Source organism: Salvelinus fontinalis, chromosome 27, assembly GCF_029448725.1.
Source record: "Salvelinus fontinalis isolate EN_2023a chromosome 27, ASM2944872v1, whole genome shotgun sequence".
Lineage (NCBI taxonomy): Eukaryota > Metazoa > Chordata > Actinopteri > Salmoniformes > Salmonidae > Salvelinus > Salvelinus fontinalis.
Genome location: NC_074691.1, coordinates 7277807 through 7305602, shown reverse-complemented (window position 1 = coordinate 7305602; position 27796 = coordinate 7277807). Strand labels below are relative to the sequence as shown.

Here is a 27796-nt window from a genome sequence, read left to right as displayed (position 1 = left end):
ATTACATTGCAGTAGGCTATTTACCAAAGAGTGTAATAAAATACTGAATAAATACCCTCTCTATGTAAGATAGCCTACCTACTAGGGTATATTCAGCTTGCAGACCTGTGTCCGGGGGGGGGCAACAAAGACTCTACCTAGTAATTATCAAGCAGGTTTGAGGCCAGATGCGTGAAATAACATTATGATGAAGAATACGTGATAACTGAGCAGTTTCAACAGTATTTGGTCCGCCTATATTAAACGCAAAATGAATGGCTCTGGCACCAACTATTCAACAGCAGGTGGCAGTAAAAGCCAATAAATTGGGTGAGAAGAAAATACGCTATTGGAAATTATATTAGGTTTATCATGTAGCGTAGGCTACAACGTAATGCTCATTTAATTGCCAATATTTAGGATTTTAAGGGGTAGGCTACAGAAAACAGCAGTGGGGTGTGTGTTTTAACTGCAACGTTCAGCAGTTCATGCATTGGAATCTGTGTACCTTGACCTACTACTTTCTCAAACAAGGGGAAGTTAACTCTTTATTAAACAGTGCCACGTTATGCACGTAGCAGGTAGAAATACATAACTTCAATCCTAAACTGACGGTCTCTTTGAAAGTATGGTGAGTTGACCGACTGTTTCCTGCTTTAATTACATGCCTTGTTTTACATCGGTTGTCAAGGTATTTAGATTCATAAATACACTAGTTTGGCTACTAACCCTCCGTCGTTCTAGGGCTCTCCACGGGAGCAACATATCACCCAAGGTACAAAATATCTTGAACATAGGATATGCACACCAAGTGTGTTATTTGTCTGTCGACAGCATTGTGTTTTTCCCCAAATTAATTCTGCTTTCTATAAGGTTACAGTAAAGGGTTTGCATAGACCTGGGTCTTATCTCATTAGCGATGTCAAGATCGGGTGAGCAGGAATGTGAGCATCGGAGTTGCTGCGTGTGATGTTCATAGGCCTTTAACCTATAACTAGCCCAATAATGTACTGTTAATGAGTGTAGTCGGCTCGCCCACTGTTACTCCTTAAGGTCTAAGGACATTCATGTTATTGTCCCCCACGATGAAATCGGGAAGGGGACTGTGGATCTGTCTCCGTTCGTACATGCTGCGTTTAGACAAGGGACACAGAGGGTGACGAGTGCTGGTAAAAACAAGCCAGCACCTTGGTATGCGTTGTTAAATTACACTGATTGGCCAGAGGGTGGCGCCATAACAATAGATTGAAAATTATAACTTGGAAAGATCACGGCCCTCACCCACTGACCCAAAGTCATCAAATGCAGTACCTTGATCCCTCTCCTCACAAGGAACAAATTTGCCTCAGGGTCCGCCATTTTACATTTTGTGAAAAACACTGAATTAACCATGACACAACTTGAAATGTGGCATCTATGAGAAAGGTCACAACAGTGGAGCCTCCTCAGAGGAGGAAGGGGAGGACAGTCTTCCTCAGTGAATTGTATAGATAAAACTGTACTAAATATAATCACACGTCACCAAATAATTGATTAAAAAACATGTTTTGCAATAAAGGTATAGAGTAGCCTCAACAGCGCTGTAGGGTAGCACCATGGTGTATTAGCCGGAGGACAGCTAGTTTCCGTGCTCTGACTTCAATACAAAACCCAGGAGGCACATGGTTCTCACCCTCTTCCATAGACTTACACAGTAATTATGACAACTCCTGGAGGACGTCCTCCAACCTGTTAGAGCTCTTGCAGGATGAACTGACATGTTGTCCACCCAATAAAAGGATCATAGAATAAATCTCATACTGAAAGCATATGCTACAGCTAGCTAGCGCTGCAGTGCATAACATTTGGTGAGTAGTTGACTCAGAGAAACAATAGTTGAAGAGTTTAAGAAATTAATTTCTTCAAAAATGAAGGAGACGCAAGAGAGCTATATTTGTATTTTTTACTGCGATTGCAGCTAGCTAGTTTAGCCTACTAAAAACATTTGGCTCATAGAGGGATGCTAGCTGGCTATAGCTTTACAACACTGGAACTCTTCCAAGTCAAGGTCAGTTTTATTAGTTTATTGCCACCAGGGCCAACTGGTGTAACTGCTAAACCGCTGCAGGATTGTAGCGGGTTTACTAATGCGTTAGTTCTAGTATCTATATTGATTATGACGTTGGCTAATAATGGTGACGATTTAGGCTGTGTGTAGCAGTTAGAGGTTATGATATAAAGGTTTGGCTTGTAAAGATTATTTCACCTGGTCAGACAGCTGATGTGTTGTGCACTGAAGTCCACAAGCTAAGGGAAAAGGTGAGAGGAGGAGAGCGCATAGATGCAAGAAGGAATTATAGCTACAAACATAGCTGCAGGAAAATGTTTTGGGGTGAGGGTGCTGCAACAAAATGTTGCCCGCACTACAGATGGCTATGTCGGACCGCTAATACAGGACTAGTAAAGTCCCAGTGCACAACATTTTTTTTATACTGATTTTTCAGGGCGTGCCGCAGCACCCTCAGCATATGCAATGAAACTGGGATAAACATACCTGAATTTGTCCAATAGAAACTCTCAGTTGCAACTGTTGGACTAATGATTAGACCCTAGATCAGCTAGATGCAGGCCAGAGTGTGCAAGGCAGTATTGAATGTGTCACTGTCTGACACCTTGATTACTCACATTTCTGTCATCCTGTGTTCTAGACTTTCATTCGTAGGCTAGGTTGTTAGAACCTCATGATGGCTATTGGGAAAATTTGAGGATCATGTTGTAGCCTAAACCTATCGATGTTACTTTGAGTTGGGTGAATGGAATATGAATGACAGTCATCCAATATGCTGTAATAGAAATAAGGCCATGCTCATAAAAAATAAAAATAGTCCTCCCTCATCTTAAATGGTGCCGACCGCCACTGCTCTCAACGCAATATTTTCCAGGGCCCAGTTTCTCGATAGCGATAGATTTTAGGCTTATGGGTGTTTTAACGATGCATCTTTTCTACAGCAGCCAAAGATGTAACGTGTTTCCCAAAACACCACGCAGAGAGAACAGTCGCTAAGTGCATCGTTGGAGCATTTGTTGATACTGGAATTATTTCACACTACTGACGACGGATCAGCTCCTACAGAGATATTAACAAACCATGGTTACAAATATTGAGGTGGCTTATTCTAATGCTTACCCAATAAAAATGCACTAAATCACCGATTTGGCACATCATTGCGCACACGTCATAAAATATATTGAGACAAATGACAGACAGTACTCTAAAAGTAGCAAAACAGAACGATTTATTGAACACGAAATGTATTTCAATATGATTGAAATAGGCCGATATCATACTGCATTTCAAATCAAATATTTTATTTATTTTATTTAACCAGTTGGCTAGTTGAGAACAAGTTCTCATTTACAACTGCAAAGCAAAGCGACACAAACAGAGTTAGTTACACATGGAATAGACAAACATAGTCAATAACACATGCGCAGAATACATCAGTGAAATGCTTACTTACAAACCCTTAACCAACAATGCAGTTAAGAAAATACCTATTTAAGAGTAAGAGATAAGAAAAACAAATAATTAAGGAGCCGCAGTAAATAACAATAGCGGGTCTATATACAGGGGGTATCGGTTCAGAGTCAATGTGCGGGGCCACCTATGTCGAGGTAATTATGTACATGCAGGAAGAGTTACTAAAGTGGCTATGCATAGATAATAACAGAGAGTAGCAGCAGGGGGGGGTGCAAATAGTCTGGGTAGCCATTTGATTAGCTGTTTAGGAGTCTTATGGATTGGGGGAAGAAGCTGTTTAGAAGCCTCTTGGACCTAGACTTGGCGCTTCGGTACCGCTTGCCCTGTGGTAGCAGAGAGAACAGTCTAATGACTAGGGTGGCTGGACTCTCTGACAATTTTTAGGGCCTTCCTCTGACACCGCCTGGTATAAAGGTCCTGCAAAACTTTGAGACTTACTTAGATATCGTGCACCAGCTGTTGTTTACATAAATGCATAGGCCCCCGCCCCGTGTCTTACCAGAGGCTGCTGTTCTGTCTTGCCGATACTGTATAACCCACCAGCAATATGTTCTTCATGTCGTCGTTCAGCCACGACTCGGTGAAACATAAGATATTACAGTTTTTAATGTCCCGTTAGTAGGATATACAGTTGAAGTCGGAAGTTTACATACACCTAGGTTGGAGTCATTAAAACTCATTTTTCAACCACTCCACAAATGTATTGTTAACAAACTATAGTTTTGGCAAGTCGGTTAGGACATCTACACTGCTCAAAAAAATAAAGGGAACACTTAAACAACACAATGTAACTCCAAGTCAATCACACTTCTGTGAAATCAAACTGTCCACTTAGGAAGCAACACTGATGGACAATAAATTTCACATGCTGTTGTGCAAATGGAATAGACAAAAGGTGGAAATTATAGGCAATTAGCAAGACACCCCCCAAAACAGGAGTGATTCTGCAGGTGGTGACCAAAGACCACTTCTCATTTCCTATGCTTCCTGGCTGATGTTTTGGTCACTTTTGAATGCTGACGGTGCTCTCACTCTAGTGGTAGCATGAGACGGAGTCTACAACCCACACAAGTGGCTCAGGTAGTGCAGTTCATCCAGGATGGCACATCAATGCGAACTGTGGCAAAAAGGTTTGCTGTGTCTGTCAGCGTAGTGTCCAGAGCATGCAGGCGCTACCAGGAGACAGGCCAGTACATCAGGAGACGTGGAGGAGGCCGTAGGAGGGCAACAACCCAGCAGCAGGACCGCTACCTCCGCCTTTGTGCAAGGAGGTGCACTGCCAGAGCCCTGCAAAATGACCTCCAGCAGGCCACAAATGTGCATGTGTCTGCTCAAACGGTCAGAAACAGACTCCATGAGGGTGGTATGAGGGCCCGACGTATGAGCGGTCCTGCTGCTGGGTTGTTGCCCTCCTACGGCCTCCTCCACGTCTCCTGATGTACTGGCCTGTCTCCTGGTAGCGCCAGCATGCTCTGGACACTACGCTGACAGACACAGCAAACCTTTTTGCCACAGTTCGCATTGATGTGCCATCCTGGATGAACTGCACTACCTGAGCCACTTGTGTGGGTTGTAGACTCCGTCTCATGCTACCACTAGAGTGAGAGCACCGTCAGCATTCAAAAGTGACCAAAACATCAGCCAGGAAGCATAGGAAATGAGAAGTGGTCTTTGGTCACCACCTGCAGAATCACTCCTGTTTTGGGGGGTGTCTTGCTAATTGCCTATAATTTCCACCTTTTGTCTATTCCATTTGCACAACAGCATGTGAAATTTATTGTCCATCAGTGTTGCTTCCTAAGTGGACAGTTTGATTTCACAGAAGTGTGATTGACTTGGAGTTACATTGTGTTGTTTAAGTGTTCCCTTTATTTTTTTGAGCAGTGTACTTTGTGCATGACACAAGTAATTTTTCCAGCAATTGTTTACAGACAGATTATTTCACTGTATCACAATTCCAGTGGGTCAGAAGTTTACATACACTAAATTGACTGTGCCTTTAAACAGCTTGGAAAATTCCAGAAAATTATGTGGTGGCTTTAGAAGCTTCTGACAAGCTAATTGACATAATTTGAGTCAATTGGAGGTGTACCTGTGGATGTATTTCAAGGCCTACCTTCAAACTCAGTGCCTCTTTGCTTGACATCATGGTAAAATCAAAAGAAATCAGCCAAGACCTCAGAAAAACAATTGTAGACCTCGACAAGTCTGGTTCATCCTTGGGAGCAATTTCCAAACGCCTGAAGGTACCACGTTTATCTGTACAAACAATAGTATGCAAGTATAGACACCATGGGACAACGCAGCCGTCATACTGCTCAGGAAGGAGGCGCGTTCTGTCTCCTAGAGATTCACTTTGGTGTGAAAAGTGCAAATCAATCCCAGAACAACAGCAAAGGACCTTGTGAAGATGCTGGAGGAAACCGGTACAAAAGTATCTATATCCACAGTGAAACGAGTCCTATATCGACATAACCTGAAAGGCCGCTCAGCAAGGAAGAAGCCACTGCTCCAAAACCACCATAAAAAAGCCAGACTACGGTTTGCAACTGCACATGGGGACAAAGATCATACTTTTTGGAGAAATGTCCTCTGGTCAGATGAAACAAAAATATAACTGTTTGGCCATAATGACCATCGTTATGTTTGGAGGGAAAAGGGGGAGGCTTGCAAGCTGAAGAACACCATCCCAACCGTGAAGCACAGGGGTAGCAGGATCATGTTGTGGGGGTGCTTTGCTGCAGGAGGGACTGGTGCACTTCACAAAATAGATGGCATCACGAGGGAGGAAAATTATGTGGATATATTGAAGCAACATCTCAAGACATCAGTCAGGAAGTTAAAGCTTGGTCGTAAATGGGTCTTCCAAATGGACAATGACCACAAGCATACTTCCAAAATGGCTTAAGGACAACAAAGTCAAGGTAATGGCTCACAAAGCCATGACCTCAATTCTATAGGAGATTTGTGGGCAGAACTGAAAAAGTGTGTGCGAGCAAGGAGGCCTACAAACCTGACTCAGTTACACCAGCTCTGTCAGGAGGAATGGGCCAAAATTCACCCAACTTATTGTGGGAAGCTTGTGGAAGGCTACCCAAAACGTTTGACCCAAGTTAACCTGTCTGGGAACGCCAACAGCCAATGAAATTGCAGGGCACCAAATTCAATCAAGAGAAATCTCATAATTCAAATTTCTCAAACATACAAGTATTAGACACCATTTTAAAGATATACTTCTTGTTAATCCAACCACAGTGTCCGATTTCAAAAAGGCTTTTCGACGAAAGCACAACATATCATTATGTTAGGTCAGCAACTAGTCACAGAAAGTATACAGCCATTTTCCAACCGAAGAGAGGAGTCACAAAAAGCAGAAATAGAGATAAAATGTATCACTAACCTTTGATATTCTTCATCAGATGACACTCCCGGGACAGCATGTTACACAAGTCATGTATGTTTTGTTCAATCAAGTTCATTGTTACATCCAAAAACCTCAGTTTACATTTGGCTTTGCCTCCAAAACATCCCGTGAATTTGCACAGAGCCACATCAATTTACAGAAATACTCATAAAACGTTGATAAAAGATACAAGTATTATGCACAGAATTATAGATATACTTCTCCGTAATGCAACCGCTTTGTCAGATTTCAAAAAAGCTTTACGGAAAAAGCAAACCATGCAATAATCTGAGTACAGCGCTCAGAGACCTAAACAAGCCAAACATATACCCGCCATGTTGCGGAATCAACAGAAGTCAGAAATAGCATTATAAATATTCACTTACCTTTGATCTTCATCAGAATGCACTCCCAGGAATCCCAGTTCCACAATAAATGTTTGTGTTAGTTCGATAAAGTCCATGATTTATGTCCAAATACCTCCTTGTTGTTCACGCCTTGAGTTCACAAATCCAAATTCATGATGCGTGATCACTAGGTCCAAACGAAAAGTCAAACAGTTCCATTACAGTCCGTAGAAACATGTCAAACGATGTTTAGAATCAATCTATAGGATGTTTTTAACATAAATCTTCAATAATGTTCCAACCGGAGAATTCCTTTGTCTTTAGAATTGCAATGGAACGCAGGTCGCTCTCACGTGAACGCGCGTGGTCAGCTCATGCCACTCTGGCAGACCTCTGACTCATTCAGCTCCCATTCCCCCCTCCTTTACAGTAGAAGCATCAAACAAGACTCTAAAGACTGACATCTAGTGGAAGCCTTAGGAAGTGCAATATGACCACATAGACACTGTATAGGCGATGAGTTGAAAAACTACAAACCTCACATTTCCCACTTCCTGGTTGGATTTTTTCTCAGGTTTTCGCCTGCCATATGAGTTCTGTTATACTCACAGACATCATTCAAACAGTTTTAGAAACTTCAGAGTGTTTTCTATCCAAATCTACTAATAATATGCATATATTAGCAACTGGGCCTGAGTAACAGGCAGTTTACTCTGGGCACGCTTTTCATCCAAACATGAAAATGCTGCCCCCTATCCCAAACAGGTTAAACAATTTAAAGGCAATGTTACCAAATACTAATTTAGTCTATGTAAACTTCTGATCCACTGGGAATGTGATGAAAAATAAAATATGAAATAAATATTTTTCTGACATTTCACATTCTTAAAATAAAGTGGTGACCCTAACTGATCTAAAACAGGGAATTTTTACTAGGATTAAATGTCAGGAATTGTGAAAAACGGAGTTTAAATGTATTTGGCTAAGGTGTATGTAAACTTCCAACTTCAACTGTACGTGCTTTCAGTTCGTCCCATTTATTTTCCAGCGATTGAACGTTAGCTAGCAGAATGGAAGGCAAGGGCAGATTAGACACTCGTCGCCTGATCCTCGCAAGGCACCCGGATCTTTTGCCTCAATCTCAGTTTCTTTTCTCCAGCGAATCACAGGGATCGGGGCCTGGTGTCTGCAGTACAGTATATCCCTTGCATCCGACTCATTGAAGAATAACTCCTCATCCAATTTGAGGTGAGGAATCCCAGTTCTGATGTCCAGAAGCTCTTTTCGGTCATAAGAGATGGTAGGATCAACATTATGTACAAAACATAACTATACAATGACTGAGGTTAAAGTGCAGACTGTCAGCTTTAATTTGAGGGTATATTCATCCATATCAGGTGAACCGTTTACTAATTATAACACTTTTTGTACATAGGCCCCCCATTTTAGGGGACCAAAAGTATTGGGACAAATTCACTTACAGTATGAGTCAAAAAGTTTGGACACCTACTCATTCAAGGGTTTTTATTTTTACTATTTTCTACATTGTAGAATAATAGTGAAGACAAACTATGAAATAACATACATGCAATCACGTATTAACCAAAAAACAAATCAAAATATATTTGAGATTCTTCAAAGTAGCCACCCTTTGCCTTGATGACAGTTTTGTACACTCTTGGCATTCTCTCAACCAGCTTCATGAGGAATTATTTTCCAACAGTCTTGAAGGAGTTCCCACATATGCTGAGTACTTATTGACTGCTTTTCCTTCACTCTGCGTTCCAACTCATCCCAATTGGGTTGAGGTCGTGTGATTGTGAAGGCCAGGTCATCTGATCCAGCACTCCCATCACTCTCCTTGGTCAAATGTGTATTAAAGTAGTAAACAGTTAAATATTTGGTCCCATATTCCTAGCACGTAATGACTACATCAAACCTGTGACTCTAGAAATTTGTTGAATGCATTTTGTTTGTATTGGTTGTGTTTCAGATTATTTTGTGTCTAACAGAAATGAATGGTAGGCTAAATAATATATTATGTCATTTTGGATTCACTTTAATTGTAAATAAAAAAAAACTGAATCCACATTCATGTAGAAGTGTTTAGAAACGTTCTATTCTTATTTACAATAAAAGTTACTTTAATTTGTCCCAATACTTTTAGTACTCTAAAATGGAGAGGGGACTATGTAAAAATATATATAATAATAATTATAATAATTATAATAATAATAAATAAGAAGAGGTTATGTAATTTCTAAACAGTACCCCCCACATGGATGAAAATAGCCTAAAATTAAAGCTGACCATTTGCAGTTTAACATCCTGTATTGTATCATTTAAAACCCAAAGTGCTGGAGTACAGAGCCAAAACAACAAATGTGTCACTGTCTCAATACTTTGAGCTCATTGTAAATTTTAATGCATTTATTTTCATTTGAAGCATCTTTTTACAAGTTGCTTGTTTCTATCAATTGCAAAGACATTGGTTGGCAACATTGTATGTGTAGTCAACTTTGTTCTGAAGTTAAAAGTGGTCACAGAGAGACGATTAACCGTGTTTATATTGTATAAAGTGACGAAGGGCAAAAAAAGCATCTAACGACGCACTTAGCGGTTCTACATTTAAGTGCAACGTTAATAACGATGGTTTTGGAAAACAGCTCGAGATATACCGATGCTCCTACAAAAAGGTTCTAATGATGAACTTAGCCTAAAGATGCTTTTGGGAAACTGGGCCCAGACTACTACCTAATTTTCAGAGGTAGACTGGCTCTGGCAGCCAAAACAGCCAAATACCCCATCTTAACATGAATCGAATCTCAATTCCGATACTGTTCTAGAAACATAAAGCCATTTACTTTCATATCACCTCAAAAATATTTTCAAAATACACACTTACCGTACACTGTTATAATCAGCCTTATCACAGTTGCAGCCAACAGTATTTGTCAGTTACAACACGTTTCTGGTGGCCTTCTTCTGTTACACACAGGTGTGCGGAGCATGCTAGATAGTTAATTAGCCCAGGTGGTTTTCTCTGTAACATGGAGATATGGCTATGTGTAGTAATTTAAGCTTTAAAAAAAAAATAATAATAGTAATAATAATCTGATATGAAAGATACATTTTGGAAACATAAGGACCGTCCCACAATCAATGCGTGTTCAAGATACCTTCATCAGTAGGTGCTAAAGGTAGTTAGCGTCTATGAATGGGGTAACCTATAACAAACATAGCAATATAAATGAAGTGTAACGTCATCTGCCCATAAGAGATTGCATTATGTCTGTATGTATGAATACACGCTTTGGCATCTTCTCATTTAAAGTTTCCCCATAAATAAATGTGCATTAATTGTCGTTGTCAAACCAAAATGTCCTTGCATAATCAAGCACACTACAGCTACTCAAAACATGTATTCATCACCTGAAATATTTGGGTTGTCACTTGGTTGTAGTGTTTATGTGTGGTGATCCAATCCAGGGGATTTGGGGGGATTTGAAGTAGTTAGATGAGCAGGAGAGAGTGACAGAGAGGTGCTTCACAGAGGTTTGATAATTATGTGCTTTAAAAGCGTGCAGTCATCAGGGCCTCTCTCTGCTCTGTGACAAAGCTGGAAGTTGCTTGTTCAGAGCCAGGGTTACAATCACTGTTTTGATTCAAACAAAAGTCCCCTGATTGTGTTTGTGGCAGGTTAGATACTAACAAATCATGTTACAAACATTATAGACCATCAGGGCCTAAAATAAACACCTGCCATATGCGGGTAGATTTTGTCATTGGCGGGTAAAAGGTGCTGAGTAGTCAATCTGGAATCTGCATTGGGCTGTGCAGAATTTACTGTGATACGGCCTCTGCAGAAGTCAGGGCATTCATACTTCTTGCGCAGAGCTGTTAAGTAGACCTGTTGTGAAGGAAGTTGTCAAGGATGTGTGTTTGTGTTTATACAGGACCTCCTGCCCCCGCCTACCGTCAACCAATCATGTCAATTATGGAGCTATATGGACCCATCCGCATTGTTACAACATTTGGGAGGCGCACAATGATACAGTACGGAGCACAATTTGGCCTCCGGAGACTCCACTATTGCATCACAACCTGCATACGGAGACTAACCACATTTTCAGACATTGGCTTTAGGATGTTTATTTCACCAGCCACGTCGGCGGGTGATCAGGGCTCCACAGTGCGAGCATTTCACTCACATTTGTGAATAAAAAATACAAAAAGTCAAGTATGATCACATTTACAGTAAAATAAATGCTGCAGTAGCTGTTTAAAAAGTATTTATGCCGTTTTGGTTTTATAGCTGGTAAATTAATCGCACAAATTCGATCTAGCTTATTCCACCTCGCGCTGGGAAACTGCCTGGCTGGGGGCTGTGCTCACGTGACGATAATTCATTCATGGTTCATTTTTAGAGGTGCTGCACACTGGCATAAAAATTGGTCTAATCTACTTGACTTTGCCCATGTGTTTCATGGCAATTTACATAGTTTTGTTCACAAGCTAGGTTGTTTTTCTATGTTTGAGTTTCAACTGTTAGTGAAGAGAAGACAACGCTACTACACTGAACAAAAATATAAACGCAACATGTAAAATGTTGTATACAAATTTGTTTACATCCCTGTTAGTGAGCATTTCTCCTTTGCCAAGATATTCTATCCAATTGACAGATGTAGCATATCAAGAAAATGATTAAACAGCAGGATTATTACACAGGTGTACCTTGGGCTGGGCACAATAAAAGGCCACTTTAAAATGTGCAGTTGTGTCACACAACACAATGCCACAGATGTCTCAAATTTTGAGGGAGCGTGCAATTGGCATGCTGACTGCAGGAATGTCTACCAGAGCTATTCCCAGAGAATGTAATTTAAATTTCTCTACCATGCCTGGCAACAACAGCTCAGCCGCGAAGTGGTAGGCCACACAAGCTCACAGAATGGGACCGCCAAGTGCTTAAGTGCGTAGCGTGTGAAAATCGTCTGTCTATTGCAACTACCAAGTTCCAAACTGCCTCTGGAAGCAACGTCAGCACAATAACTGTTCATTGGGATCTTTGTGAAATAGTTTTCCATAGCCGAGCAGCTGCACAGAAGCCTAAGATCACCACGCTCAATGTCAACCGTCACCTGGAGTGGTGTAAACCTCGCCGCAATTGGACTCGAACAGTGGAAACGCGTTCTCTGGAGTGATGAATCACACTAAACCATCTAGCAGTCCGATGGCCGGATTTGGGTTTGTCGGATGCCAGCCCCAATGGATAGTGCCAACTATAAAGTTTGGTGGAGAAGTAATAATGGTCTGGGGTTGTTTTTCATGTTTCGGGCTAGGCCCCTTAGTTCCAGTGAAGGGAAATCTTAACGCTACAGCATACAATGACATTGTAATTGATTCTATGCTTCCAACTTTGTGGCAAGAGTTTGGGGAAGGCCCTTTCCTATTTCAGCATGACAATAACCCTGTGCACAAAGCGAGGTCCATACACAAATGGTTCGTCGAGATCGGTGTGGAAGAATTTGACTGGCCTGCACAGAGCTCTGAACTCAACTCAACCCCATCAAACACCTTTGAGATTAAATGGAACGCCGACTGCGAGCCGGGCCTAACATCAGTGCCTGACCTCACTAAGGCTCTTGTGGCTGAATGGAAGCAAGTCCCCGCAGCAATGTTCCAACATGTTCCAACTAGTGGAAAGCCTTCCCATAAGAGTGGAGGCTGTTATAGCAGCAAAGGGGGGACAAACTCCATATAAATGCCCATGATTCTGGAATGAGATGTTCAATGATCAAGCGTTCAAATACTTTTGGCCATGTAGTGTATTTTTGTTCATCCATCCTTGATAAATATTATATGATAAGCTATATGACAAATTGCCTAATGATCTGAATAGGGGCTAGGTAATTGGACAAAACTTAGATGCTCACATCCGGGGGGCTCCCGAGTGGCGCAGCGGCCTAAGACACTGCATCTCAGTGCTAGAGGCGTCACCACAGACCCTGGTTTGATTGCAGGCTGTATCACAACCGTCCGTGATTGGGAATCCCGTAGGGCGGCACACAATTGGCCCAGCGTCGTTAGGGTTTGACTGGGGTAGGCCGTCATTGTAAATAAGAATTTGTTCTAAACTGACTTGCCTAGTTAAATAAATAAGATTTAAAAATCTGCATCAATGACGCAAATGTTTCTCCTTTCATTCTTGTCCACCAATCTAGTCTGACTCCTCCCATCATCCTCCTCTGGATGTTGCATTCTGGAATCTCCTCCCCTGCTGGGAGAAAAGGAGGAAACCGGAGGTGCTGGTTTGAATGAAGGATTTGGAGAAAGACAGAATATCCTCCCTTTCCTTTATTGTAATGAGCTACTTGCCAGTTGGTGCTTGTGGTTGTGGATTTCTGAGTTGAACCACACATGTACCAGTCCTGAAGACTGGCTCCATTTCAAGATGAAGCCTAACTTTCCAATACAAACTCCTTGGCTTATGGTCATACTGTATGATTTGCCTCAATGTAATTATTGATAAATTGTTGATGAGCCTCATGAAACTGACTGACCGCTACGCTCCCGTTGCCTTTCAGTTTGTGTGACTTGAATGTGCAGCTCGTGAGATCGGGTTGGTTGAACGAGGCAAGCCGTGGATAGCTTTAAGAAGAATCATGATGTTATGGTTTACTTCTGAAATGCAGAGCTGCTCTGTCAGGCAGTTGAAGACCAGCAGGGTGAACACTGAGTAAATGAGAATACGATATGGAATCCGTTGGAGAGAACACTGAGGTGGTGATAAACTCATTTGCATACACCGGCTGGGGCCCATGTCTTTACCGCAGGTTATGGGGTCACGCTCGTATTTAGTTAACCGTGATGATCCTGTTAAAGAACTGAATGGACCACCATCCTAGCGAGTGTGCCTCTCGAGTCTATACCTCTATCCTCCTCCCCTCTCCTCTCCCTCTGTTCCCCTTTACCCAACATGTCCATTAATCATAGTTCACTTCTTGGGCTCAATGACTCCGGGAAACCATAATTGGGTCAAGCCAGGCCTGGAACAATAGAGAGCAGCCCCAGATTGAGAAGGAGAAAGAAGCGATGGCTGCTAGGGGTTGGGAGTGAATAAAGTTTGGGAGCTTTGCAATGCTACAGCTCACCACCAGCCCAGTACCAAACATGCTCATGTCTCGGTCTCCCCCCATCCCTTTCTATTAGAGGTTGACCAATTCATCGGAATGGCCGATTAATTAGGGCCGATTTCAAGTTTTCATAACAATCTGTATTTTTTTTTTTTTACACCTTTATTTAACTAGGCAAGTCAGTTAAGAACACATTCTTACTTTCAATAACGGCCTAGGAACGGTGGGTTAACTGCCGGGGGCAGAACTACAGATTTTTACCTTGTCAGCTCGGTGATTCGATTTTGCAACCTTCTGGTTACTAGTCCAACACTCTAACCATTGCACTCCACGAGGAGCCTGCGTGGCAGGCTGACTACCTGTTACGCGAGGGCAGCAAGAAGCCAAGGTAAGTTGCTAGCTAGCATTAAACTTATCTTAACATAATCACTAGTTAACTACACATGGTTGATGATATACTGTTACACTGGCAATACTAAAGTGCCTATAAGAACATCCAATAGTCAAAGGTATATGAAATACAAATCGTATAGAGAGAAATAGTCCTATAATTCCTATAATAACTACAACATAAAACTTCTTACTTGGGAATATTGAAGACTCATGTTAAAAGGAACCACCAGCTTTCATATGTCCTCATGTTCTGATCAAGGAACTTAAACGTTAGCTTTTTGGCACATATTGCACTTTTACTTTCTTCTCCAACTTTGTATTGTTGTAATTGTCATTATTACAAATACATTATATATATATTTTATTTTATTATTATTATTATTTTTTATTTTTTTAAATCGGCCTATTAATTGCTATCGGCTTTTTTTTGGTCCTCCAATAATAGGTATAGGCGTTGAAAAATCATAATCGGTCGACCTCTACTTTCTATGTCCACTGTGCCTAGGCATCTGCAGGCTCTGCCCTCAAGGTCCACGCAGTGCGCTTTGGGCCGGGACAGGATTTGCTGTGCTCCCTGCTGGCATTCGTGGAGGAGAGAAACCTCAAAGCGCCATTCATCATCACCTGTGTGGGTAGCGTAACCAAGGCAACACTCCGGCTGGCAAACGCCACTGCAGGGAATACCAATGAGGTACTTGGCAGAGATGTTGGCTGGCAACCATCCGTCATGCTTCTGGTGAAGTGTCTAAATTGTTGTTGTAAATGAACCCCAAATGGCACCCTATACACTTCATAGTCCATACTTTTGAGCAAGCTTCTGATGGCTCTGGTCTAAAGTAGTGCACTATATCGGGAATAGGGTACCATTTGGGACATAGCCAAGTCTTGTAAGTGCCTCCACAGAATTCACAGGGGTTTGTGTTGGCACTGAGTGGGATTGGGAGGACATCTGGCAAGACGTCAAAAGACATGATGAAAGGGCCTTTGAGCACTGTTGTACACACAGCAAATCTCTCATAAATGGGTACGTGTTGTGTTATAGTATGACAATATACTACAGTAATACTACACTACAGTCTCCCTTGGGAAAGAGGTCCTCTGAGCTCATTTGGACTACCTGCTTAAAAGTGGAACTGACCGCGTTTTAGCAACAAATATTTTTAAATCTGTTCATACAGTATACACCGCCAGGAAGAATGACTTTTAATTTTTTTTAAATCAGACAAAAGAGCACTTATATATGGTCATTTTAAAGTTTTTAGTGTTTGGATAGGGCGTATAGTAAGGCATTTCTGAACATTCTGTGGCAATAGAGTGGGAACACGGCTGTGCGCTTGGACAACACTGCAGTAAATAAAACCTAATAAAAACATGTCTAGACCAGGGCTGGAGTCTACACAAACCGGTTCGCCATAGCCAATCAGAGCTACAGTAGGCCTGTATGCAAATAGGCAATTTGCCATAGGGGCCTGCCATCATTCACTTTGAACTGGACTGTCTGTTTACAGGCAGTATCAACAGCAAGATTTTGAACTGGACTGTCTGTTTACAGGCAGTATCAACAGCAAGATTTTGAACTGGACTGTCTGTTTACAGGCAGTATCAACAGCAAGATTTTAGAACATTTAGAACACCAAAAGCCACCTTTTGGTAAAATATGTACCACAGGAGTCCTCTGACATTTGAGAACGTCACAGTCCTATTCGTTAAACAACCACGAAAAGGTAAGCTCTCCCTCAGTTGCCTATGCACATCAACAATATCAACAACTAGCTGAATGCTAGCCAGAGCGAGATTAGTTAAAATAAACGAGGGAACATTAGATAAACCCTCTCAAACTTTTTCAGCCTGTTGGCCATCAAAATTGCACTAATAAACAATGGCGAATAGTAGCCTGCTCCTCCTTATGCAGCTTGCCTGCCAATGCATGCTTGTACCAACCCACGTTTTGACAACTGAATGGGAACTTGCCTGCCCGTCCATTTGATCGATGCCAAATAACTAAGATACGCTAACATATCTAGCTAACGTTAGCTAGCAAAGCGATTGACATGTTTCTAGCTAACCAAATGACACCTGCATCGCTAGCTGTAGCCACCGAAAAACGATATGAGGGAACAAGTCGGTCACTCACCCACTCTTCCAATGACATCCTCCCAGCAGCTAACGTTAGCTAGCCAAAGTTAGTCTCCGTGTTTTTAGCATTCTAAATAAATAGCTAGCTACGTAAATGGATACGCTAGCCCATGTGTGTCAAACTCGACTCAGCGCACGGCCATATTGGGGAAAAAAACAAGGAATTCGCGGGCCAGACATGGCCTAGTTGTCTATACAAAAATTGCAACTGCGACCCAAACTGGCCATTGTTTTATTAGATCAAATATAGCCCTTTTAATGTCCACGTACATATGATGCTGTATATAGCATTTTAACAAAGGATAAATAATGTATGCAGAATATGCTGCGACCTTAATCAAGAAGTATTTAATAACTCCAAATAACAAAGACGTATCTATAGGTTGTTCTAACATTTCAACTTAAAATATATTTTTCATTTTTTTTGCACTGCATGGATCACCTGTGTGGTTGAATGCCGCGTTACTGTATCGGGCACACAACATGTATTGTAGTTGAGTAGCCAGCCTAGACTACTTCTCAAATGTTGCAGTAATAGGCCTACATGTTTCTCCTTTACATGCTGTTTTGTTTCGTTTTCATTATCAAGCTTTAAAAACCCAAGCCAGACTGCAACATTTTAGTAGCCGAGCTAGGACCGTTACATGTCTGTACACTTTCCCTCCGCTGCGCGCTGTAAACGGGACACATGAAAGCCGCACAATTGAAGTAACTCAAGATATCTCATTTATACTTGCTTGTGTGTCCTATTCGTTCCGAGGGCCTTGTTTGACACATGTGCGCTGGCCTATTAGCCACGAATTACTTGTGATCATTGCCCTTGCTAGTTTGATTGTATTGACATTACCTGCCTTAGTTAGTCGTCCGATTTTGTTCCAAATATTGAGTCATTGAAACTGAAACAGTGCATCCGGAATGGGTGGAGGCAGTAAACAATGTACCAAGCCAGCTGTGATCTACAACCCGATAGTAATATTTTTTGGACTACCAAGAAATGTATTGGTGAATTATATTAATCATGCATTGAACTGCATCCAACAATGTCTTACTGTACGCCACGACATTTTGAGTCAAATAACCTGTCAGTTCCACTTTTATTTTAATTTTTTTAAGTAATGCTGTACTACCAAGGTTATTATAGTTGTTTTTAGATGTTTATTTTGAATTCAGTTTACTTTCCGAACGGATTTAATCGTTTTAGTTATAGCTGTATAAAAATATTCTTCGGTTTTATATTATTTAGTTTGGGGAAAGAAATGTGTGGGAGGCTAGGAGCCATTTGCATTGTATAGTTTTTTGGGATGTCACTTCAGGTCATAAGTTAGGTTAGTCCTCCTCATTCCATGGCCATTTTGATTAGCTGGGGTGATTTGGTCAAGTGTGAAAACGCTCAGCGTCGCAAAATAAATGTAGAAATCCATGTTATTCAATTATTGCACCCACACTGCTCGCGCGCACCAACAAGCGTCTGCAACGCCAAGGGCATAGAAGTCGTTCCTATTTCTGATGCAGATCGCGCAGAAAGTCATCTCCTCATTGGTTTATAGAAGCAGGTACCCATGTGCCATCTCCTCATTGGTTTTACCCATGTGGGTGATTGAAAGACGAACTTTGTTGCCGGTTGTCGTGGTAATACAATGAAAGTTTAGATTATAAGTTCAAAGATGAAAAGGTCTGGAAGGAGGAGAGATGACTAGAAACGATTCGGTTGGTCGTTTTATGTGTGGATTAATTGTCGGAGTAGAGGTCCTTGAGCATTTCAGGTAAAATAACAACTCAATGTTTATATCCCAGGACAAATTAGCTAGCAACAGCAAGCTATCTAAATAGGACAAATTAACGTTTGCAAGCTAGCTAGCTAACGCAATACATGTTTAATGCTTTTCGACCTGTCCCCAAATTAATGTCATTGGTTCAGAGTTTGTTTTGATATTTAAACCTGCGTGTCGTGATCGCTTTTGGTGTGGGGGGGCAAAATAAATTTATGCACGATGGCGCACGCGCGCAGCAGGTTTGTGTTCCGTGTTAGACACTGTATCGCCGTGCTAGAGGCGTCACTACAGACCCGGGTTCGATTCCAGGCTGTGTCGCAGCCGGCTATGAACGGGAGACCCATGAGGCAACGCACAATGGGGCCAGCATCGTTCGGGTTAGGGGAGGGTTTGGCAAGCCGGGATGTCCTTGTCCCATCGCCGACTTCGGTCGCCAGGTGTATGGTGTTTCCTCCGACACATTGGTGCGGCTGGCTTCCGCGTTAAGCGGGCAGTGTGTCAAGAAGCAATGTAGCTTGGCAGGGCTGTTTCGGAGGACGCATGGCCCTCAACCACGGCCTGTCCCGAGTCGGTATGGGAGTTGCAGCGATGTGACAAGACTAACTACCAATTGGAGCAGACGTAGTATATATATTTTTTAATTTTCTCAGGAAGCGTAACGCAAAACACCTCTGTGGGAATCTGTGTTATAATGGCGCACAGTAAGTGTATCTTTTTGTAAAAACATTTTGGGGAGTAGAATTTCTGAGGTTCCCTAAAAGCAGTGATTATTAACATGTAGAGTTGTACACGTTGGCCCCACTGGGGTCAATTGTTCAAATGAGAACTCTGGCTGTATAGTCTTGGGTTCTCGAGAGCTACGGTTAGGTTTAAATTATAAAGTCAATCTCAATGTGACTTGGATTTAAAAGGAATAGCGCCGAGACTGGTGCAAAAAATAGGGCGGAAGGAAACTCGCTCTCGCCCATGTTTTACACCAATCAAATTATATTGAACTATAGTAGTACATGTTAAAAGAATCAAGTTAGCCACCTAGCATTTTCCCCCACTGTTAGCTAGTGACAGTGATGCACAAGCTAGGCCTTTGAAACATCGCAATCTCCTGGCCTCATTTACCCGCCAGATTCAGTAGTTTGAAAACCCGCCAAAAGCTAGAAAATCCCATTAGATAGTTGCCCTAAATTTAGAGAAAAAAACTAAAACTGAACATAATTCATGGTGGATTTTATTTGAGTTTGTTTTGGAGTTAAACCGTTACAATATAGTTTTAGTTTTTCAAACAGGTTTGTTAATTATTTACTAAATATTGTTTGATTAGTTTTCATTTTAGTTTCAATTTAAGTTTACTATACAGTGCCTTAAAGTATTGAGACCCCTTGACTTTTTTCACATTTTGTTACATTAGCCTTATTCTAAAATATATATATTTTTAAATCCTCAATCTACACACAATACCCCATAATGACAGCAAAAACAGGTTTTTGCAAATTATTTGCTAATAAATAAAACACATTGAAATATAACATTGACATAAGTATTCAGACCCTTTACTCAGTACTTTGTTGAAGCACTTTTGATAGTGATTACAGCCTCGAGGCTTCTTAGATATGACGCTACAAGCTTGGCACACCTTTATTTGGGAGTTTCTCCCATTCTTTTCTGCTGAGTCTCAAGCTCTCAGGTTGGATAGAGAGCGTTGCTGCACAGCTATTTTCAGGTCTCTCCAGAGATGTTCTATCGGGTTAAAGTCTGGGCTCTGGCTAGGCCACTCAAGGACATTCAGAGACTTGTCCCAAAGCCACTGCATTGTGTTGGCTGTGTGCTTAGGGTTGTTGTTCTGTTGGAAGGTGAACCTTTTCCCCAGTCTAAGGTCCTGAGCTCTCTGGAGCAGGTTTTCATCAAGGATCTCTCTGTACTTTGCTCCGTTCATCTTTGCCTCGATCCTAACTAGTCTCCCAGGCCCTGCCACTGAAAAACCTCCTCATAACATGATGCTGCTACCACCATGCTTCACCATAGGGATGGTGCAATGTTTCCTCCAGATGTGATGCTTGGCATTCAGGCCAAAGAGTTTAACCTTGGTTTCATCAGACCAGAGAATCTTGTTTCTCATGGTCTGAAAGTCCTTTAGATGCCTTTTGGCAAACTCCAAGCAGGCTGTTATGTGCCTTTTACTAAGGAGTGGCTTCTGTCTGGCCACTCTACCATAAAGGTCTGATTGGTGGAGTGCTGCAGAGATGGTTGTCCTTCTGGAAGGTTCTCCCATCTCCGTAGAGGAACTCTAGAGTGCTGTCAGAGTGACCATCGGGTTCTTGGTCACCTCCCTGACCAAGGCCCTTCTCCCCCAATTGCTCAGTTTGGCCGGGCAGTAACCTCTAGGAAGAGTATTTGTGGTTCAAAACTTCTTCCATTTTAGAATGATGGAGGCCAGTGTGTTCTTGGGGACCTTTAATACTGCAGACATTTTTTGGTGCCCTTCCCCAGATCTGTGCTTCGGCACAATCCTGTCTTGGAGCTCTACGGACAATTTCTTCGACCTCATGGCTTGTTTTTTTTGTTTTTTTTGCTCTGACGTGCACTGTCAACTGGGACCTTATATAGACAAGTGTGTGCCTTTCCAAATCATGGCCAATCAATTGAATTTAACACAGGTAGATTTCAATCAAGTTGTAGAAACACCTCAAGGACGATCAATGGAAACGGGATGCACCTGAGCTCAAGTCTCATAGCAAAGGTTCTGAATACTTAGGTAAATAATGTATTTTTCTTTTTTTTTACGAATGTATAAACATTTCTAAAAACCTGTTTTTGTCGTTATGGGGTATTGTGTGTAGATTTCAAAAAATAAAATAATTAATCCATTTTATAATAAGGCTGTAACATTACAAAATGGGGAAAAAGTCAAGGGGTCGGAATACTTTCCGAAGTGTTGTGTTACCACCCTAAATTGTATTTTCCTCCAACCTGTTTCCAGGTGATCCATCTTGACGAGCGCTTTGAGATCGTGTCGCTGGTGGGCACACTGAACAAGGAAGCTCACCTCCATATCTGCCTGGCCGACAAGGAGGGGAAGACGGTGGGAGGACATGTACTGGGGGACCTGGAGGTGTTCACCACGGCTGAGGTGGTCATCGGTGAGGCCTCTGATCTGCTGTTTGACAGACAGATGGACCATCGCACAGGCTTCCCTGAGCTGGTCATCCAACCCCGCTCTGAAAAGAACTAGACGAAGGAGGAGGACTTTATTCTCCTATTCTCACCTCCATATTTATTTGGACAGTGAAGCATTTTTTTTCTTTTCTCTATAATCCAGAATTTGGGATTTAAGATCAAACGTTTCCTATGAGGCGACAGTACAAAATGTCACCTTTTCTGTTTTACTGTTAAGATATGAAAGCACTTCATGTATCTAGTTGCCCCATTTTAAAGAAGTCATAAGTATTTGGACAAATTCACTTATATAGTATTGAAGTGGTCTAAAGTTTAGTATTTGGTCCTATATTCCTAGTACACAATGATTACATCAATCTGGTGACCCTACAAACTCGATGGATGCAGTTGGTTTTGGTTGCGTTTTTCCCAATAGGACCTGAATGGTGAACGATGTTTGGAGTAGTTTTCTTTCTAAGTGAATAGATAAGATGTTTCTCAACACTTCTAAATGAATCCTGTTAATGCCACGATTAAGAAAAATCAAGAGAGAATCAGGAATAATGACGATCGAGAAGGTTAAAGAGGCTACAACAAAACATGCTAACCTCTCACCATTACCTATAACAGAGGCTACAACAAAACATGCTAACCTCTCACCATTACCTATAACAGAGGCTACAACAAAACATGCTAACCTCTCACCATTACCTATAACAGAGGCTACAACAAAACATGCTAACCTCTCACCATTACCTATAACAGAGGCTACAACAAAACATGCTAACCTCTCACCATTACCTATAACAGAGGCTACAACAAACATGCTAACCTCTCACCATTACCTATAACAGAGGCTACAACAAAACATGCTAACCTCTCACCATTACCTATAACAGAGGCTACAACAAAACATGCTAACCTCTCACCATTACCAATAGCAGGTTAGCATATTAATTTATTAAACATCTGTAGTGCTTTTCATAGAATCTCAAAGTGCTATCATTAATATTAAACATTTTATCTCAAATCCAAAATGCTGGAGTATAGAGCCCCCCCCCCAAAAAAAAAATGCTTCACTGACTAAATACATATGGATGGGAGTGTATGGATGTCTAATAGTAATATCTTCTCCTCTAGCAATTTCATTTAAATAGATTGTAATGAGATTTAATTAATTCTGCTTGACTACAATGGCAGTGTAACATTTTATACCAGATATTTGGAGACAGCTTTGTCTTTGTCGTTTTCTACACTGTTATTACGCTTTTGTAATGTAATATACTACGTTCACCAAGAGTAGCCTTAATACAGCACATCTCCCTAATCTAACCCACTTCTTGGTCACTTTCTTAAGCTTAGTGTTCTTATTCTCCCCCACACATACAGCCACCAGTGAATAGTGGTCTTCACCAGAGCAGGCTTTGGAGAGAGCTGACAATACCATAAGGATGTTTGTAGGAAATGTCAACAGCTGACGGAACAGCCAACAAGAGAGCACTCTTCCATTTTGTTGTCTCTTCCAGTTTCCACATGTAAATGTTGGGTTTGGCTCTTTTGTTCACTGGGAGGTTGTAAAATTGATAGGAAAACAGCCATTTCACAATAATTAAATAGACACTGCTCAAAAAAATAAAGGGAACACTTAAACAACACGGCCTCCTCCACGTCTCCTGATGTACTGGCCTGTCTCCTGGTAGCGCCTCCATGCTATGGACACTACGCTGACAGACACAGCAAACCTTCTTGCCACAGCTCGCATTGATGTGCCATCCTGGATGAGCTGCACTACCTGAGCCACTTGTGTGGGTTGTAGATTCCGTCTCATGTTACCACTAGAGTGAGAGCACCGCCAGCATTCAAAAGTGACCAAAACATCAGCCAGGAAGCATAGGAACTGAGAAGTGGTCTGTGGTCACCACCTGCAGAATCACTCCTGTTTTGGGGGGTGTCTTGCTAATTGCCTATAATTTCCACCTTTTGTCTATTCCATTTGCACAACAGCATGTGCAATTTATTGTCAATCAGTTTTGCTTCCTAAGTGGACAGTTTGATTTCACAGAAGTGTGATTGACTTGGAGTTACATTGTGTTGTTTAAGTGTTCCCTTTATTTTTTTGAGCAGTGTATATTATTTTCTTCCACCTTTCCTCTGCTAATGTGAACTGACGATCCCCAAATACAGCCTCCATAGAGCGACTTTAAACGGTAGCACTTTCTACGGAGCAGATGACTAATGATGTAACACCGAACAGCTGTGGGAGAAACCGTTTCTAACAGAAACCCTCCCTCCCCTGAGCGTGGAGTCGTTCTGACCAATAGGAGAATCTCTAGGGGCCTGGGCAGTGTTCTGCTAATAGATGTTTAACTAAAGCATGTCTTTTTAATGGCTCTGACCGCCTGTTTGCTGAGACACAATGGGAGAACTCCCCCAGGATTAGCCGTGACATCCACACAGCCCCAGCCGCCCGACTGAAGAAAGTAGGCTTGCGCACGGCTGTCTGAGGGGACAGATGCATGGTTGTATGTGGGCGGGGAGTGGTAACAACATTGTGATGGAGCAGTGTTCACGTAGATCTATGTGCTTTAATTAGGCCCGATGGTTGGAGGGAGGGGGAGAGAGAGAGAGAGGTGACATTGAAAGCATACCTGTATGCGTTGTAAGTGCTTACGGAGCGAGTGCTACATTAAGTTGTTCTTCAGATCAGAGTGTTGATGATGACTCAAATAGGAGCTAGACGGTACATAGCTAAGCCCTTCACCACATTTCCTAAAGGATTTGACAGCTTTTTTAGCATAGAAATTTGTATCCATTGTATGCATTTTTTGGGCTTTTCCCTTCCAGGCAACTGGTCGTGTGCCTGTTGTCATTCTTAAATGTCAAATCGCTAGTGAAGGAGTGGGCCATCAAGGCCCTGTGTTGATAACAGGTCTTATCGTAATAGATCCCACAACAAAGTTAAATCAGGAATACAACATGGAGTTGGGCTGGGAACAATACAGTAGATGATATAGCTTTTGTCATGGGTCTCTGCTTATGAGTCACCGCAAAGCCTTGGTAGGCTGGAGGAGGAAGATAGACTGAGGATGCATTCCAAATGGCACCCGATTCCCTATAAAGTGCACTACTTTGATCAGGGCCCCATTAGTGTACTACTTTTGACCAGAGACTATGTAGGGAATAGGGTGCTATTTGGTCCGCATTGTGATTCTAGAGAGACAGTTGATTGTGTTTCGGATTACAGTCAGCGGGCTAGAGCAGTAAAATTTGAGTTGGAATAAGCAAGCAGTTTAACATACTGTAACTAACCCATTACATTGTACTTTTTTTTTTAAGCAGGAAACCATGATCAATATATTGTAAATTTAACTGCATCACACAACTCAAAGTTTACATGGTGCTATTCTGAGAAAGCTGTATTTTGTGTGTACCATAGTTCATATTCCAAATGAACTCAAAGTGTGCAGGACGGAAGAGTGCCTCAAAAGCACAGCAATGGGTACAGCGAGCTTTTTGACATTGACAAAGGGACACATAGATACACACTTACTCACAGGGCAGCACTACAGATACATTTTCACAGTATGTGGACGAGAGGCTGAGCCTCTAAGTGCCCATTGAAATGAGCCGGAGCATCACTTACTACTGGGCTCCCAGTGCTTTCAGCTCTGAGCGGGCATGCTGAAGTGGCCATGCACCCCTCTCCCCAACAATCTCCGCTTTGGGGTGGAATGCTAATCCTGTCACACAAAAATCCCATTTTAGTTTTTCATTTTTACATCAGACAAGCCATTGGTTCATGGCTTTTTTAATGTCCTCTCTTCAGCCATATTTGTAGTGTCACCACTCATGGTTTTTTGTGTGGATTACCCTCAACACCAGGCGATGTTCTTGTATGAATTTCTTTCCTTCAAGAGGTAGCTAACTCTTTCTCTCGCTTGGTATAATTTTATAGTGATAACACAATGTCAGTTTAATGTGAAATTTCACTGAACTATGCAGAAGGCTGATATACAGTAAGAATCCAGAAAGAAATGTGAATTGACAGAGCTGCCCACTGGGAATAGGGACAATCAACTGGAATATTCTCACCAAAAACAGCATTTAGTAACTGATACTGTGTTAGAATAACTGATGGTTCCAGTCCAAGGGGACACAGCTAGATGCCTGCCGGGTAGAAGCAAATCAAGCCAGAGTTTGAGGGAACTAAAGAGCTCCCGCGGCCGGCAAGCATCTTTGTGCTTTTGTTTTGATCTGTTTAAACAGCATGGTGGCCGAACCGTGCCCACTGGGACTGCTTTAGCTACACATACTGCTAAGCAGCTCAAAGTCCTCTTTTGTGTGACAAATGAGCAGGCAAGCACAGTGACCCCAAACGGATGTTTCTGGATTTAGAAAGAGATACTGTTTGATCTACATCTGAGATCTAAAGATTTGCTACAGTTCTGCAGCGTATTGATCTTGCCGTAACTGTTCAGAGTTCTGTGTTGTTGGTTTTCATGCTCTCCGAGTCCAACGTGCCCTTAGTGTTTCTGAGTGAGAGAAAGTGCTTTGTTTTCCACCCTCTACTGTTGTTTAACTGTTATAGGCAAATTCTGTGATTGGAGGTGGTCATGGTTGGAGCTCTCTCTGCTCTGGGGCACACTGTCTGGATTGTCGTGATCCTGCAGAAGGTTGCACTCTATCTGGAGACTTACGCGAAACACCACAGGTGGTTGGTGGCACCTTAATTGGGGAGGACGGGCTCATGGTAATGGCTGGAGCGGAAAGAGGGGAATGGTTTTACATTCATCAAACACATGGTTTTGATGCCATTCGCTTCGCTTCGTCGTAGCCGTTATTATGCCGTCCTCCCCTTAGCAGCCTCCACTGACGTACACGACAGCCTCTGTCTGCGGAGGAAGCTTGTTATTGTTCCCCCACGACAAGAGAACGGAGCAGATAGAACTTGACCTGAGAGGCAGCCACCGAGACGGCTACAGTACTAAACGAAATGCTTTTGAGAGTCCACTGGAAAGCAATCTGTCCTTTTTACTGACTGACAAAAAGTATTTGTCTCCAAATATACAGTATAATGGTCTAATGAAATGTACCTTAACATGTTGTGCCTGTTAAATATATCATTTGTATATTGAAAATAATTGGAAATTAATTTAATTGATGTGGAGGCACTATCCAATGATAATTGGTTGGAAGTATTACATATTTACACATTGCCCTTTCAACTGCATGGGACTAGATTCATGCTGGATTTTTTTTTTAAACACTTCAACGCCTAACCAATGAGCTACAGTGAAATGGATGCCATTACTGAAAGATATTTCACAAATGCATTTCAGGTGAGGTCAAGGAGAATTGTGATAAAGAAGAAATTTGATGAAATGTAATGTTCAATGTGCATATAAAATGACCCCTTGATATTGGAAGGCGTACAATCTATGGTTTCGATTTAAGAAGCTCTTTATTTTTACATCTTATGGTATAAGGGAGTAATATGACAACAAACAAAAAAAAAAAAAAACATTTTAAGTCCATTTACCCTAAATCCTACCCTACTTTAAAACCTCTACTAAATACCTACATTCATGGCTCACTTAAAAAATGACAATCTCAAAGTAACTTCCCAAGTTAAATAAAGGATAAATAAATAAAACGTATTCATTTGAGAATAAACTGCACATACAGTAAGGAAACACTTAGTAAGTGAATGAGGCCTGATGTCACTATAGCACACTTTTGTGCTGTGAAATCCAAAGGCATCAATCTCTCTACACTAAATGATTGATTGGCTTATCATCCTCCATCCGTTTCATAGCTTCCGGAATCGTGACACAGTCATCCGTAGATTCGGTACACACAATGGCCTCTATCAATGGGACAAAGAGTAGCTTTGCTGCCTCGGGCACTAAACAGTAGCATTCAGTCTTTCTTAATGAGGATGGAAAAAGCAATAGGTATTT

At 41.7% G+C, this 27796-nt stretch overlaps 1 protein-coding gene across 1 annotated transcript; it reads left to right on the top strand.

The window, feature by feature from the left end:
* Window positions 1-349: 349 nt before the first annotated feature.
* On the top strand, window positions 350-27273 carry LOC129824943 (bifunctional protein GlmU-like). Its single transcript, XM_055884515.1, has 3 exons — window positions 350-610; window positions 15284-15469; window positions 21661-27273. The coding sequence occupies exons 1-3, from the start codon at window positions 608-610 to the stop codon at window positions 21910-21912; spliced, it is 441 nt and encodes a 146-aa protein (XP_055740490.1). The 5' UTR covers window positions 350-607; the 3' UTR covers window positions 21913-27273.
* Window positions 27274-27796: the final 523 nt, after the last annotated feature.